The 15,645-nt window shown below is 43.3% G+C and overlaps 1 protein-coding gene across 2 annotated transcripts in view; it reads left to right on the forward strand.

Moving 5' to 3' along the window:
• Positions 1 to 15,645, forward strand: part of csmd3b (CUB and Sushi multiple domains 3b) — a 715,228-nt gene that overhangs the window by 140,998 nt on the left and 558,585 nt on the right. For both annotated transcript variants that reach the window (XM_051664389.1, XM_051664390.1), the window contains exon 2: positions 3,199 to 3,421. In XM_051664389.1, the coding sequence (XP_051520349.1) occupies positions 3,199 to 3,421 (223 nt within the window). The remainder of the gene's footprint in view (positions 1 to 3,198; positions 3,422 to 15,645) is intronic.

Consider the following 15,645-nt stretch of genomic DNA (forward strand, 5'->3'; position numbering starts at 1 on the left):
CATGTAATAGGCTCATAAATATGCTCATCAACTTTCAAAAACTTACTGTATCTTTTGTCATTGACATCAACAACAAAATGTCACTTGATGCATGCCCTTTTACTTGAAAACCATGAACTAAACTATGCAAGATAAAAGAAAATGCAAAGAAGGCTATATTAAATACAGGTTGTTTTTTTAGTGTGTGAAGTCGCCTTTTGATGTCCACTGTAAATTATGGGTCCTGAAGCATCACCAGTTGAGAACCACTTATTTAGGTTTTCTCAGCTGCCACACTGGTGGAACCCTCTGAAGATCCTCCAGACACCCTTTCAGTTCTCTGAGAAACGTACTCTTAGTTCCTGCAAGAACTGACTCCAGTGGTCTCAGAACAGTTTGAAATGCACCTTATTTTCATTCAAACTCCATGTGCAACCTCTGAAAGCAATGTTTTCCAGCTTTTGGATGCACCCTTTGACAGTGTTGGGTAATGATACTTTTAAAAGTAACTTGTTAGAATATTGCATTACTCCTTTATGGAAGTAAAGCGTTACACTACTTTTGTGTTACTTTTTTCTCACTGCCACTCTCTCTTCTGCTGTGCATTCAATACAAATACAAGAGATATGTAGAGACATTACAGGTCATGCTAGCTACTGTACAATACTCATGTAAAAACAAAATTCTAAACAATGTTGTTTAGCATGATTTGCTAAATGATTTGTTTTAACATCGACATGGCAGCCAACATGAATAATGAAGAATAACCACTGTCTTACCTAAAGCAGCAAAGTCCAACACTTGAACCTGCATCATATATGTCATCATGTGCTGTGCCCATCGACAATGCCAGAGTCAACTCGAGATGTTTTTCAGAAGTCTGGATAAAATTCAGTGGGGAATGCCAACCTAATATGTTCAAGGAATAAGTCCCATGAATAAATGAATATTTTTCACTTAAGTCATCTCAGTGCAGCTTGTTTTGAGCTGATCCACGGTGTGTGCAGACGCCACTGGTTGATCGCATACAACTGCAAATGCGCATGTTGATACAACTTGAATGGAATCGTTTTTAATGCTACCAAAATGTCTTCAAAACTTTATGTTTCACAAATCAAATCACTTGTATATTATAGAACAAAAATGTCAAATATTTTAAGAAATTAAGAAAAAAATTTCTGCGCACACAAACCATGTAGTATTTTGGTCGCAGCTGCTGATCCAGAGTCAGCTTTTCTCATCCCATTCTCCCAGTTAAGGGGAGCTGTATCACGGAGCAGTTCATCAGTGAACTGAGCAAGTATTTCACTTTGTATATCATGCAGTGGCCAGTGGAAGACTAGTCTTATAATCCCTCTGCCTAAATGCGTTTACTGATTTTTTTAATGCAGTGTGTATTAACACATGAATCAATCGCGTTTCACTCAACTGAATGTTGAATGTTAAATGATTTAACACAGAGCAGTTCAGATGCAAACTGATCCTAGATAAGAAGTTACAGGCAGCTTTAAAACAAAGCAATTCAGATGCACAAACAGTCAGTGATCATTCCACATTGTATGTATCTGTATAGTCATGCCGTGGCCATGGGAAGACTTCTTTGGCTTATGCCTGTGCTATATTATACCACAAAAATGTGTGTTTACACACTTTTAAATGCAGCCTACATGAATCAATCACTTACCCGAATGTTACATTTTTGACAAAATTTTGCCTTATGAGAACACATTTCTTAACTCTTGCTGTGATTATCATGGCAATGGCAAAGTTTATGGCTGCTCATTTAAGCTTCAGTGCACAAAAAAATCCATCACTGCAAATGATTAGTACAACTGGATTCCACTAAAGCATTCAGAATTACATTCCTTTACCAGCAATATTTTGCCATTTATAAAACATAAATCTCAGGGTGGGCTAAAAGAAGACTTGTGCTCTGCCCATCTCTGATAAGCATGGCTCATATTCTCTAGAACTACAATACCCATCAGGCGCACACTACAATGCCCATCATGCACACATATTCTACAACTTCACTGAACATCTCTAGTAAGCCTCCCACTCTCTAGAACTACAATGCCCATCATGCCCATCCTCGAAGTTTGCACACTTTTACTCCTGATTTATCACAATACGGGGAAAGGGGAGGTGTACAAATGCACGTTACTTATTTTATAAAATAACTCAGATATTATGGTCTAAAATAAAAAGAAAATATTGTGTTACTTGTTACTTGAAAAAGTAATCTGATTACGTAACATGTTACTTTTATCGCTTTACCGATGTCCTGAACTGAGATCAGTTGGATTAAATGAAATGAAATTATACATATTATATTAAGCCAAAACACAATGCACACCCATGTGGCTGTGGGGTTGCATAAGGTTAAAGGGTGTCTGGAGGATCTCCAGAGGGTTTTGCTGAGGAATCCCAAATGGTGCCTCTAGTATCAATTTACAGTGACTCTGCCTGTACTTAGAACACTGGACAACATTCAGGGCATATTTTGGAACAGCGATGCTATACAATTCATGTTTTGCTTCACTTGGATTTCATTGGGACAATATGTCACCAAACTGACTTGCAAAAATAATCTCTGATTTCAAGGGATTCCCAAACGCTTCTGATCCAAATTTACACCATTATTTGCACCAATGTTGCTATGTCAGGCCTGTCAGAATTCTAAAACTGACGGACTAACTTTTGATAGTTGAAAGTAATTTATTTTATGTATTATTTATTTATTATTATTTTTTTCATTTTCATCAAGTTTTATTTTAAGGATGAAAAGAAAAAAATGTTTGCTGCCTGCATAAAGCATTAAATAAGATCAAGCATTAGCCAAATGGTTGCATCGGCAATGCACAAGTGGCGGCAATCCTTGTGCCTGTTTAGCTTTTAGGTAGCAGTGTCCTCTCTGATTTGGATTCAGACCAACATGAATTTCCATAGATTTGTTACTAACAGTTTTGGCATGCTGAGTCTAATTGTGGCTTCCTGCTAAGTCTTTGTGTTAGATGTGGTTTCTTTATGATTTCATGATTTATGTATTTATTGTCTTTGTATGGAGCTCATTATGACATTTCTGTTATATACTAGTTTGGAATGAAAATGGCATTGCTGTGGGAATCTTTAAATTTCTCAATATGATTGAACTGGAGCATATCAATTTTGTCATGCACTGCTGATTCCAATGAACACCTTTCTCTCTTTCTTTTACAGGTTTCATATATACATGTGGTGGAACTTTAAAAGGGAGAAATGGGACCATTGAAAGTCCTGGTTTTCCATATGGATATCAGAATGGGGCAAACTGTACATGGGTTATTGTAGCAGAGGAGGTCAACCGAATTCAAATAGTCTTTCAGTCATTCGCTGTGGAGGAGGACTATGACTTTTTATCCCTCTATGATGGACACCCTCATCCAGCTAACTTCAGGACGAGGTGGGTGCTGTTTATAATGACACTTATAATGTTGTATACTGTATATGCATATGTGGAACTACATTACAAGCATCCAGGTATATAATAACGGTATCAGAAGAGATTTAATGGGAGAATGAAATACAGAGAACTGAACCGCTGGGTTCAGGGGTGGGTTAACGATTTCTGAGGCCCCAAGCAACCGACCAACCCGGGGCCCCATTTTGCAAATTTTGCTAAAAAAATTACATAAAACTGATTTTAAATCATAATTTGAAATTCATCCTATCAGTTGTTGTTGCCAAGTACATTCAAAATGTTTAAAATTCTAGTTCAAAATAATTAATGCATGTTTTCCAGTTTTTTTCGACAATGCAGTGATAAAAAAGCAATATTTACCTACATATATTTTTACAAAACACTTTTTTTATTTTTTATTTTTTATGAACAGGGTGCGCAAAACCTACTACTTCACTCACTAACATTTTGGAATTCAGTTGTTATTTATTATTATTATAACCCAACAATTATTCATTGTTGTCCAGTATTGTTCATCATGTTGCAAAAGGCTGTATTTTCTGTAAGCATTGTGTAACGTCTGTAACGTTGGTGCTGGCACTGGCAATGATGAAGACGATGATGATGAAGTAAAGAACCCAAGTGCAAATGTATTAACAAAAGTGAAATCCAAAAACCCTAACTACAAATTTAAACATGAACTTGACTTAAACTTGACTTGACATAAACTTGAAAACATAACCAAAGTTACATTCAACACACAATACCTGACAATGGCAAACATGAGGCTTTAATACATGGACAAGGGTAACAAAACAAACGAGTTAACCAATGAAAAGACAGAACTGACAACAAGATAACTAGACAATAAACCAATGAAAACAAGACACATGAACATGGAGAGAAACATGAAATCACATGACCAGGGGACCACATGACATGAAACAAGAACTAGATTTTCAAAATAAAAGACATGAAAAACATGAACCAACAGAATAAACATGACACATTGTAGGCAACATTCGTAATGGTAACAGTAAACATACAAGGCATGGCAGCCCTACAGCACACTAGAGCAGAAGGAAAAAAATATTGCCGTTTATGAGATGCTGAAACTTTGCTTGGTGCAGAATAATCTGAAATAATGTTAAACATTGTAACAGTCACCTCTTTGCAACCTGAACTTGTTCAAAAATTTCTCGACATGCGTTTTTGAGACCTGAAGATATTTTTAACTTGACACAGTGTCTAAATATGTGCAGGTCCTGCTTGAGACACTGAAGAAACAGTAAGACACGGTGCAGCAGTCAAGGACGTTTGTCCAGTGCATGTTTACATAGGAAAACAATGGAAAAACAGAGCAGACAAAAACGTTTTCGGTGTGAACAGCCCCTAACTCATGGCCGAAACAAGTTGGGAAGTCCTGTATATTTTTTTCATAAATTACAAACCCGAACCCAAAGTCCTACTTGAAAAACTGACCCGAACCCGGTGGACGTATAACGTGAACCGCTCTAAGAACGCTGACAACAGCGTATTCGCACGTGTACCCAGAACATCATGTCACCCCTCAAGCGGTATTTGTGGAGCTTTCCTACTGAGGTGGGCCAGGGGCACCACGCAATTGCGTGGATTGCATGGTGGTTAAAACCGCTAATGGCTGGGTTCTCCTACACATACACACATTTGATCATGAAAGGACGGAGGAATGTGCTGAGTGTAATTTACGGTGTGCCTGTAAGCCAGATAGCATGGCAGCTTGACTATGATGCCAAATTAAAGCGCTGCCATGAACTCTCCCTGGATAATTACACTAAAACAAATTAAGCTCTTTTTTCCTAGCTTGGCTATTGTTTTATACACTCCTCAGTCCTTCACAGTCAACTCACAGCCATATAAAGCTATATATACACATGTATATAAAAAGAACCATTAAAATGAAATACTTTGGAAGAGTAAAAAATCATTTCTTGTACTAAAACAACTTTTTAAGAACAGTCTGCAGGTCCACTCCACAGTAGTCACACATAGTCAAATCAAATCAAAATCAAATCAAATCAAATCACTTTATTGTCACACAGCCATATACACAAGTGCAATGGTGTGTGAAATTCTTGGGTGCAGTACCGATCAACATAGCAGTCGTGACAGTGATGAGACATATACCAATTTACAATAACATCAAATTAACACAACGCAATTTAAACATCTGTTATACATAATTAAACTCAACTTAAAACATCAAATTAACACAACACAATTTAAGCATCTGTTATACATAATTACACAACTTAAAACATCAAATTAACACAACACAATTTAAACATCTGTTATACACATAATTACACTCAACAATATACAAATAATAACATACACTGTACAGTATACAATATGCTGTTTTTGTTTTTTTTTTTGTTTTTTTGTTTTTTTTTTACTATATAGATACTATATAGATACACATTATTCAATAAAAATTAAAAATTAAAATATATATAAAAAAGTATATATATATATATATATATATATATATATATATATAGAATGTACAGTATTGTACTAGTCAGACTCTTGACTACGACATGAAGTCTTGTTGACATGGTAGTTTATTTGGGCCAAAAGCCGCTCACTTAGTTAGGAAGTTTAAAGTGACCAACCACAGTTTGCTTTGCTTTTATGTTATTTTTATTTTTTTATTTTTGGTTGGGTTTATCTGAAGTAGATTAAACCACAATAATAAGTGCAAAGGTATTGAGTGCAGATACTTCTGGATATCAAGATAACATCTTATGTCTGATGCCACTATCCTGGCAAATCCAGTGATTAGTTCTTCTTCAGAAGAGTTTCTTGTATCAACCTGGTACTTTATATCATGACTTGGTTTCCAAGTGGACAGTAAATCCAGCAAATCAGTTTGATAAAGTGCTTTATAGTTTTGTGTGCAATATGCATTAGACTGTCAGTGAACGGACTGTGGATTGTTTAGGGAATAGCTGTCTGAGGCTGAGACTTACTCTACAGTGATAACTTTAGCTTATGGACAAACTAATGGACAAGACCATAATAAAGACATCAGATATTCCAGACAAAACATTGCATCTCTGGAACATGTTTCCACATAGAACCACACGGTTCACAGCTCATAAATATTGCTTCCTCTGGGAATTGCTTACATTTCACTGTGTATCAGCATGATGATGCACTGGGAGACTGTATCTCTCCAGAAGCTACCCTCAACATAAAGTGAGACAAAAGGAAAAGCAATGTTAGAATATAATTATATGTTGGAATATGTTTGCCAGGAACACAGCGTCATTGCCATGCACTGCCATGTATGTGCATGAACATACACAAAGGCATCCACATTTTATCTTGTGATGGTCATTTGAATACCTATAGACTTCTATTACATGTGATATTAAGAAAAGTTTTCGGATGATCCATTTTAAAGGGGGTGATGCTAAATACAGGTGTAAATGTGGTCGAAAACTTTCTGAGATTTGTCCACTTCAACCACAACTGAGGTGGTCGAATGTGGTCAAAAATGCATGTGACCGTATATTTGTATTGTAAATGCTAATCCTTTAAAATAAGTTTGAACCGCAGCAAAGCACGGCCTACTCACCTTTCAATCAACCGATGTGAAAACAGGAGTTTAAACTTTGCCTGTTATGTACGGTTTAAAGGTAATAACGTCCGATCTGAAATTTTGAAAAAGCAAATACATCTAAATTGTGCCTGATATCAACAAGCATTGACACAGATTAGAAGCACACACAGCTGAAGCTCAGTTAATACAGGTAATCCACTAAAATATTGGAGAATTCTGCTCTAAACGTTAGGTTTTTGCTTAGATTAAATGCAAATATAATAGGGAGAAGTGGTGAACTGCTTTTTTCACACTTTATTTTGCGACTTTTTCTTTTGTTTTTGCAGTAACACACTGACGTAGTGATTGATGTCGCCACTAAATTGGATACTCTCCCCTTGAAATCCGAAATGAAATGACCAGGTGAACAGTAAATGGTGATGTGTCTCACCTGTCCATTTGTGATCGGATCTCCCAAAACACATCTTAATACTAGGTTTAAATGGAGCCTTGCAAAATGTAATTTTCTTTACTTCACTGTCTTCACTTTATCTTGGCTAGTAGTATAATTCCAGCTAAATGAAGTCCATAAATGCTGTGTTTTGTTTGTTATGTTGGTGACAAGGTTTAAGATGTTTATAAATGTGTTTTTATCCTGCTTTACAAACAAATACAATTAATTGGAATTTTGGGTCTGGTCATGAAAGGTAGTATTTCAAGTCTCTTACAGGTGTATTTATTCATTTTTTAATTTGTTAGGCAGAAAAAGAAACCAAATGAAACCAAAACAGTCTGTTGTAGACTCATCTATCACCTGGGCTAGTAGAAAGACATGCAGCAACAGAAGACTAGATGACTAGGAATTTATTCATCTAAATGCTTTTGTTTTCACCTTATACAAGGGAGCGATTTTCTCTAGTAGGCATTAATTTCTTCTCTGATTTCCTTCCCTCATTCCTCCTCTTTCTTGCTCTCATGCAGATGGAGGAATAATGACAGAGCTTAATTAAACAGTTGAAGAAGTAAATAATGCAGGATTCTGCAGGCATTACATTTGTTTCTCACATCGCCATGCTAGCTGGCATCACCGAAAAATTACATGTTGCTATTCAGCCCTCTTAAATTATGCACTGCGATTAGGGATTGCGCCCTCTTTCACTCTCAGCTTCTCTCTCTCCTTCTCTTGGCTCTTTGAAGGGAGAAAATGATTACCCTTTTATAGTCACTACAGTCCTTAGGTATCTGACACAGTTGTGTATAATAGCCTCTTACACTTTAAATGTGTTTATATACCTAATGTACGGTTTCTGTCCATATTTGATGATTTTGATTAATCAGGTTTAATTCCTACTTGCAAATTTGCAAGTAGAAATCCCCCCAAGGCTTCTGTGTCCAAGCATACAGAATTTACGCTGTAAAAAGTGAGCAGTTGGTACCTTAAGTAGCTATTCCTTCCTGATCAGTCATATTAAATAATATTGCTTACTTGAATAAAACTAGTTTATTCAGATGTTGCCACATGAAGCACATTTTCTTGGATTACCTGACTATAAACATTTTTTTTAGTGTATTGATCTATATAAATTGTTGTGCTGTGTTAGTGTTTTTATGCAGAACTCATTTGTTTGCTCTTAATTCCATTCTTTGCCTGAGTGTTTCTTTACAGATGTATGGACACTCTTGCCTTAGGTCTTGATGGGTGATAGATACCTTCTGTCCTGATTTAACATCAGTAATGATTATTAATTTGACCTGGAGGGGTCTCTACAAAGAGCGATGTGTAAATTAATTATAAACTAACAATGCCAGGGTCTGGGCCACACCCTGCAAGACATCTGAAGGTATCAGTGATTAATTGTGAAATGTGCAGATCCATCTAAAATATTTGCAGCTCTGCTGAATATTCATAGATGTATTAAAACAAATTCTAGATATGTTTAAATGACCATTTGGCTGGCAGAAAATGAAGCATATCCTCTCAAACTGTAATTGCACAAACTTCTGGTATTCCATGCAAAAAAGCATACAAATCTCATAGTGTCCGACTGATGTGGGTTTTTAAAGGCTGATGCCAACATCCAGAGAGTGAGGTGGCCATTGGCTATTATTACACAGCTCTCTGGAATATTTTATTCTGATCGGCCAACCACACTATCCAGAGGTCTGATAATTTATCAGGGGGTACATTTATATTTCTACTTCATATCATTCTGTGATCTCTTTAAGTAAGCTAATTAAATAATCTCTATTCTATATTATATGCCTATATATTATTTGTTTAGCAAGTAGTCTTGTAGTAAGTGGAATAATGAGGAGTCAGATGGTCAACAGAACTCCGTTGCAAATTGCAGGTGGAAATCAGCTGTTTTGTGAGACTCCACAGACACTTTCTTTCAAATAATAACATAATGTCAATGTAACTCAGTGTTTCATGTCCATTTATTTATTTAGTTGATAGGGAGCCATGTAATAAACTTGATAATGTACAGTCAGCTGGTCTTTATAGTAAAATAAACCCTTTCAAGGGGATAAAATATCACAATAACGATCGACAGACTGTACATTATCCATTATATTAAAACAACAACAACAACAACAAACAAACAATATGTACTACAATTTAATGATAGCAAATAAGATGTACACAAAATTGCTCGGTTAAAATGAAATATTAATTTACTCAAAATTCCTGCAACCTTGCAAAGGTGTTGGGTGTTGCCCAGCTCGCTGCTCTGCAAATGTCTGTTAGAGAGGCCCCCTGACCAGGGCCCAGGAGGCCGCTACACCCCTGGTAGAATGGGCTCGTAGCCCTACCAGGGGCGGCACATCCTGGGCGTGATATGCCATAGCTATGGTGTCAATGAGCCAGTGGGTGATCCTCTGCTTGGAGACAGCACTTCCTTTCCGCTGTGCACCAAAGCAGAAAAAGAGCTGCTCAGAGATCCTAAAGCTCTGCGTGCGATCCAAGTAGACGCGTAAAGCGAGCACCGGACACAGCAACGACAGGGCTGGGTCTGCCTCCTCTTGGGGCAGCGCTCGCAGGTTCACCACCTGGTCCCTAAAAGGGGTCATGGGAACCTTGGGCACATAGCCTGGTCAGGGTCTCAAGATCACGTGAGAGTAGCCCGGACCGAACTCCAGGCACGTTTCGCTGACAGAGAACGCTCTCAGGTCTCCTACCCTCTTGATGGAAGTGAGCACAGTCAGGAGGGCAGTCTTCAAGGAGTGTGCCTTAAGCTCAGCTGACTGCAAAGGCTCAAAGGGGGCTCTCTGTAGACCCTGAAGAAATACAGAGAGGTCCCATGAGGGAACGAGACACGGTCTGGAGGGGTTCAGCCTCCTGGCTCCTCTCAGGAACCTGATGATCAGGTCGTGCTTCCCTAAGGACTTACTGTCCACTGTGTTGTGGTGTGCTGCTATAGCAGCAACGTACACCTTCAAGGCGGAAGGGGATAGCCGCCCTTCCAACCTCTCCTGCAGGAAGGAAAGCACCGATCCGACTGCGCATCTCTGGGGGTCTTTCCGTCAGGAAGAGCACCACTTAGCGAACAGATGCCACTTAAAGGCATACAGGCGCATCGTTGAGGGGGCCCTAGCCTGAGTGATCATGTCTACCACCGCGGGTGGTAGACCACTTAGGTCTTCCGCGTCCTGTCCTGGGGCCAGACATGGAGATTCCAGAGGTCTGGTCACGGGTGCCAGATGGTGCCCCATCCCTGAGAAAGAAGGTCCTTTTTCAGGGGAATTCGCTGGGGGGGGGCTGTCGCGAGGAGCGTGAGGTCCGAGAAACACGTCAGGGCAGGCCAGTAGGGTGCTACCAGGATGACCTGCTCCTCGTCCTCACTGACCTTGCACAGAGTCTGTGCAAGTAGGCTCACTGGGGGAAACGCATATTTGTGTAGGCCAGGAGGCCAGCTGTGTGCCAGCACGTCTATGCCGAGAGGTGCCTCGGTCAAGGCGTACCAGAGCGGGCAGTGGGAGGATTCTTGGGAGGCAAACAGGTCTACCTGTGCCTGTCCAAATCGACTCCAAATCAGCTGGACCACCTGAGGGTGGAGTCTTCACTCTCCCCTGAGGGTAACCTGCCGTGACAGTGCGTCTGCTGCAGTGTTGAGGTCACCCGGGATATGAGTGGCTCGCAGTGACTTGAAGTGCTGCTGACTCCAGAGGAGGAGACGGCGGGGAGTTGTGACATACAACGAGAGTGCAGACCGCCTTGGCGGTTGACATATGCTACCGTTGCCGTGTTGTCTGTCCGAACTAACACGTGCCTGCCCTGGATCAATGGCTGGAACATCCGCAGGGCGAGCAGAATTGTCAACTACTCGAGGCAGTTGATGTGCCAATGCAGCCGCGGGCCCATCCATAAGCCGGCGGCTGCGTGCCCATTGCAAGCAGCGCCCCAGCCAGGAGGTTTCTGTCGTGACCACGACGTGCCCGGAGACCTGCTCTAGGGGAACACCTGCCCGTAGAAATGAGAGGTCGGTCCAAGGGCTGAAGAGACATTACAGATGCGCCATGCCCATCTCGGGACTCAAGTTTGAAGCCAGTGCTGAAGCGGTCTCATATGCCTCAACCCGAGAGGGATGGCCACCGCTGAGGATGCCATATGCCTCAGGAGCCTCTGAAAGAGTTTCAGTGGAACCGCTGTTTTCTGTTTGAATGCCTTCAAACAGGTCAGCACCGTCTGTGTGCGCTCATTCGTGAGGCGCGCTGTCAATGACTGAGTCCAACTCCAAACCGAGAAAAGAGATGCTCTGAACCGGGAGGAGCTTGCTCTTTTCCCAGTTGTCCCGAAGCCCTAATCGGCTGAGGTGTGAGGGCACCAAGTCCCTGTGTGCACACAACGTGTCCCGAGAGTGAGCTAGGATTAGCCAATCGTCGAGATAGTTGAGAATGCGAATGCCCACTTCCCTTAACAGGGAAAGAGCTGCCTCTGCGAGGGGACAAGGACAGGCCGTAATGGAGGACCTTGTACTTATGCCTGACCCTCGAATGCAAACCACAGGAAGGGTCTGTGTCAAGGTAGAATCGAGACGTGAAAGTATGCGTCCTTCAGGTCTACCGCCGCGAACCAATCTTGATGCTGGACGCTCGTCAGAATGCATTTTTGCATCAGCATCTTGAACAGGAGTCTGTGTAAAGCCTGGTTCAGTACTCGCAGGTCCAAGATTGGCCGCAACCCACCGCCTTTTTCCGGTACAATGATGTAGGGGCTGTAAAACCCCTTCTTCATCTCGGCCTGAAGGACAGGTTCTATCACACCCTTCCGTTGGAGGGTGGCGATCTTCGCGCGCAAGGTAGCAGCGTTTTCGTCCTTCACCAAGGTGAAATGGATACTGCTGAACCTGAGCAGACAGCTGGCGAACTGAATCACGTAGCCGAGTCAGACGGTCCGGACCAGCCATCGCGACGGATTGGAAAGCGCGAGCCACGCATCCAAGTGCCGCGCGAGGGGGACCAAAGGGACAACGTCATCGGACGTACCGGCAGGTGGGGCCTCACGGCGGGGTGGGGCGGAGCTCGAGGTGCCACACCATGTCGTGGCCGTGCTGAGTCTAGGGACATCGAAGCACTTACCTGGCTCCTTGTGACCACCCCCAGAACAGCCTGGGACGGGGGAGTAAGAAGCCTGTCCTTGCAACCCGTGGAGACTGTCACATCGGGGACAGATGTGTGCCACAGCTGGGCGTGCAGGGGCGGGGAGACTGCCGCTGGAGCGCCAATCCTGCACGGGAAAAAAAAATGTGGATGGTGGTCATGATGAAGACCGTGCACACCGGGTATGTGACCCAGGGAAGGAGGAAACCGCTCTTTTGCTGAACTGTTGGGTACCGCAGCCAATGGGCATGTGGCGAAATCAAATGAAAAGGCAACAAAAGATTCTCCACCTGGCCCTCCACCGGGGGATGGAGTGGTCTTACTACCAGCTCCAATGCAGTGGGTTTCATCGACCCTGGGTCACCCATCTCAGGGGCACTTTGACGACCTTTGTGGGTTCTTGGTGGCCGGCTGTGAGACGGGTGGCATCTGCTTCCTGCAGTGGGCTCAACACCGGGGCCGGGCCGAAGGGGTGGGCTGCGGCGGAGCCGGTGTAGTCACCGCAGGGGGATGCCCTTGGCGACAAGCAGATGGGGTGCGGGATCTTGAGCCGCACCGGGGCAGGATATGCCGGAAAGCCTCCGTCTGCTGTTTCACCGTCGAGAACTGCTGGGCAAAGTCCTCGACGGTGTCACAGAATAGGCCAGCCTGGGAGATGGGGGCAGCAAGGAAATGTTTCTTGTTGGTCTCACCCATCTCGACCAGGTTGAGCCAAAGTTAGCGCTCTTGGACCACTAATGTGGACATCGTCTGCCCGAGAGACCGCGCCGTGACCTTTATCGCTCAGAGAGCAAGATCAGTCACCGAGCACAGTTCCTGCATCAGATCTGGTGTGGTAATACCCTCGTGCAGTTCTTTTAGCGCCTTGGCTTGGTTGACCTGCAGGAGAGCCATGGCATGCAGGGCAGAGGCAGCTTGTCCACAGGGACGATGTGAACCTACAGGGCTTGGACGGGAGCTTTGGGCGTCCGCACCAGGTGGTGGCGCTCTGCGGGCATAGGTGCACCGCGAGCGCCTTATCCACTGGGGGAATCGCTGTATAGCCCCTGGCCGCCCCGCCATCGAGGGTAGTGAGGGCGGGGGAACTGAGAAATCGGGACCGGGCAGTAAAAGGTGCCTCCCACGATTTTGTCAGCTCCTCTTGCACTTCCGGGAAGAAAGGCACTGGAGTGGGGCGCGGCTGCTTTGAGCAGCGCCGCAAGCCCAGGAACCAATCATCGAGCCGCGAGGGTTCAGGGGACTGCGGAGGGTTCCACTCTAGCCCGACACTCGCGGCCGCCCGGGAAAGCATGTCCGTCATCTCTGCATCAGCCTGTGACTGGGCAATCATCCCCGAAGGGGGGAGCCCAGCTTAGGCTTCTGTGTCCGACTGGACAAGCCCGCTCTCCGATGCTGCGCTCGAGAGCTCATCAGCTTTGCGGGCTCCGAACAAGAGGTCAAAATCGCCGTGAGACGAGCCGGCGGACTCATCTGGAAGCCCGACTGGGGCAGACGAGCGTGCTGGGGAATGGGAGGTCCGCGGGGGGATACCTGGCAGAGGCGGACCTAATGGGGTCCCCAAATCTCCCCCAGTGCTAGCTGCACTGGCCTCAAACCCATAGGTAGAAGGACCGAGGCGGGGAGCCGCTGGGGTGGCTTGCTTTCTTAAGAAAGCAAGCCATAACCACAATGTTGCCATGGTCATGTTCTCGCAGTGAGAACATGAACCATCCACGAACGCTGCCTCCATGTGGGTCGCGCCCAGACACGTAAGACAGCGATCGTGACCGTCTGAAGTTGAGAGGTAACGATCGCAACGAAGAATAACACACAATCGGAAAGGCATCTTTAAAAAGATGCGTCTTTAAAAAGACGTTCCGTGTGTGCCGCTCTTTTAGAGAAATATACTCTTTCAGGAAAATATACTCTCTTTTTTCTGCCGAAGCGCCCAGGGGCATTCTCTGCAGTGCATCAGTGCAGAGGAGGGAGAAGCCGCTGAAATGCACCATCAGATCCAGCAGAGGTGAATGAACAGTCGTGAGAATTCAGCACAGTGAGAATGACCGTTCGGCTCCGAAGAGAAAATCTGAATGAGTGGTTGCGGGGATGTCCGGGGGAGTGGCATGCAAATACCACTTGCCAATTTTCATTGGCCTTTTATCAAATACCAGAGGTGTCTCGGGCTCCCAAGAGTGACCCCTAGTGTCACTACATCGACACAATATCGAGTGAGTGACAGATAGGGAACCAGGTAAATGAATTTTTTTCAACTTGAAATTTGATGACTTTTCCTACAGTGACCCCAACATTAGAAAAAGTGAAACATTGCCTTTGTTCATATTTCCATGAAAGCTGTACACCACCAGGGTACAAATATTGTCTTAGGGTCATTTTTGACCCAGTTATAAAATAATTTACACACCACAAAAACCACAAAGAGAAATTGAGAACTAAATTTCAGACAAAATAAACATTTCTTGAAAGCATTGTTTACTAATGGGGAATGCAGTCAGAGGCTATAAAGGTGCTGCAAATGACAGTACCCCCAGTTCTCTCTTTGCTGAAGCCATGAGTGCACATTTCAGTGCCCAACAGGTTGTAGATCTGATTTTTTCAGATGTCCAGGAGGAACAAGAGAACAATGATTTAGAAGAGGAGGAGGTATCTGAAGAAGAAGATGGGGAAGAATACAACCCAGAGCACGATGCATCATCTTCAGATGAAGAAGAAATCCCCCAAGCTGAAAGAGAGATATTTTTGTCAAAGAACAGCAAAATAACATAGTCCTTGTCACCATGTGACAACCAGGGCAGGATGGCAGCACAAAATGTCATAAGGATGACCCCAGGGCCCACAAGACATGCAGTTGCCCATGCCCAGGACATCACCTCAACATTCTACATGTTCATCACACCAGCCATTGAAAAAATAATCCTAGAGATGACAAATTTGGAGGGTATCCGTAAATATGGAGACAACTGGAAAAGGATGGATGAGATTGACCTGCGTGGCTACATAGGGCTGCTAATCTTAGTGGGTGTGTATAGGTCCTGAGGCGAGG

This window comes from Myxocyprinus asiaticus, chromosome 30, assembly GCF_019703515.2.
Source record: "Myxocyprinus asiaticus isolate MX2 ecotype Aquarium Trade chromosome 30, UBuf_Myxa_2, whole genome shotgun sequence".
In the NCBI taxonomy this organism is placed as follows: Eukaryota; Metazoa; Chordata; class Actinopteri; order Cypriniformes; family Catostomidae; genus Myxocyprinus; species Myxocyprinus asiaticus.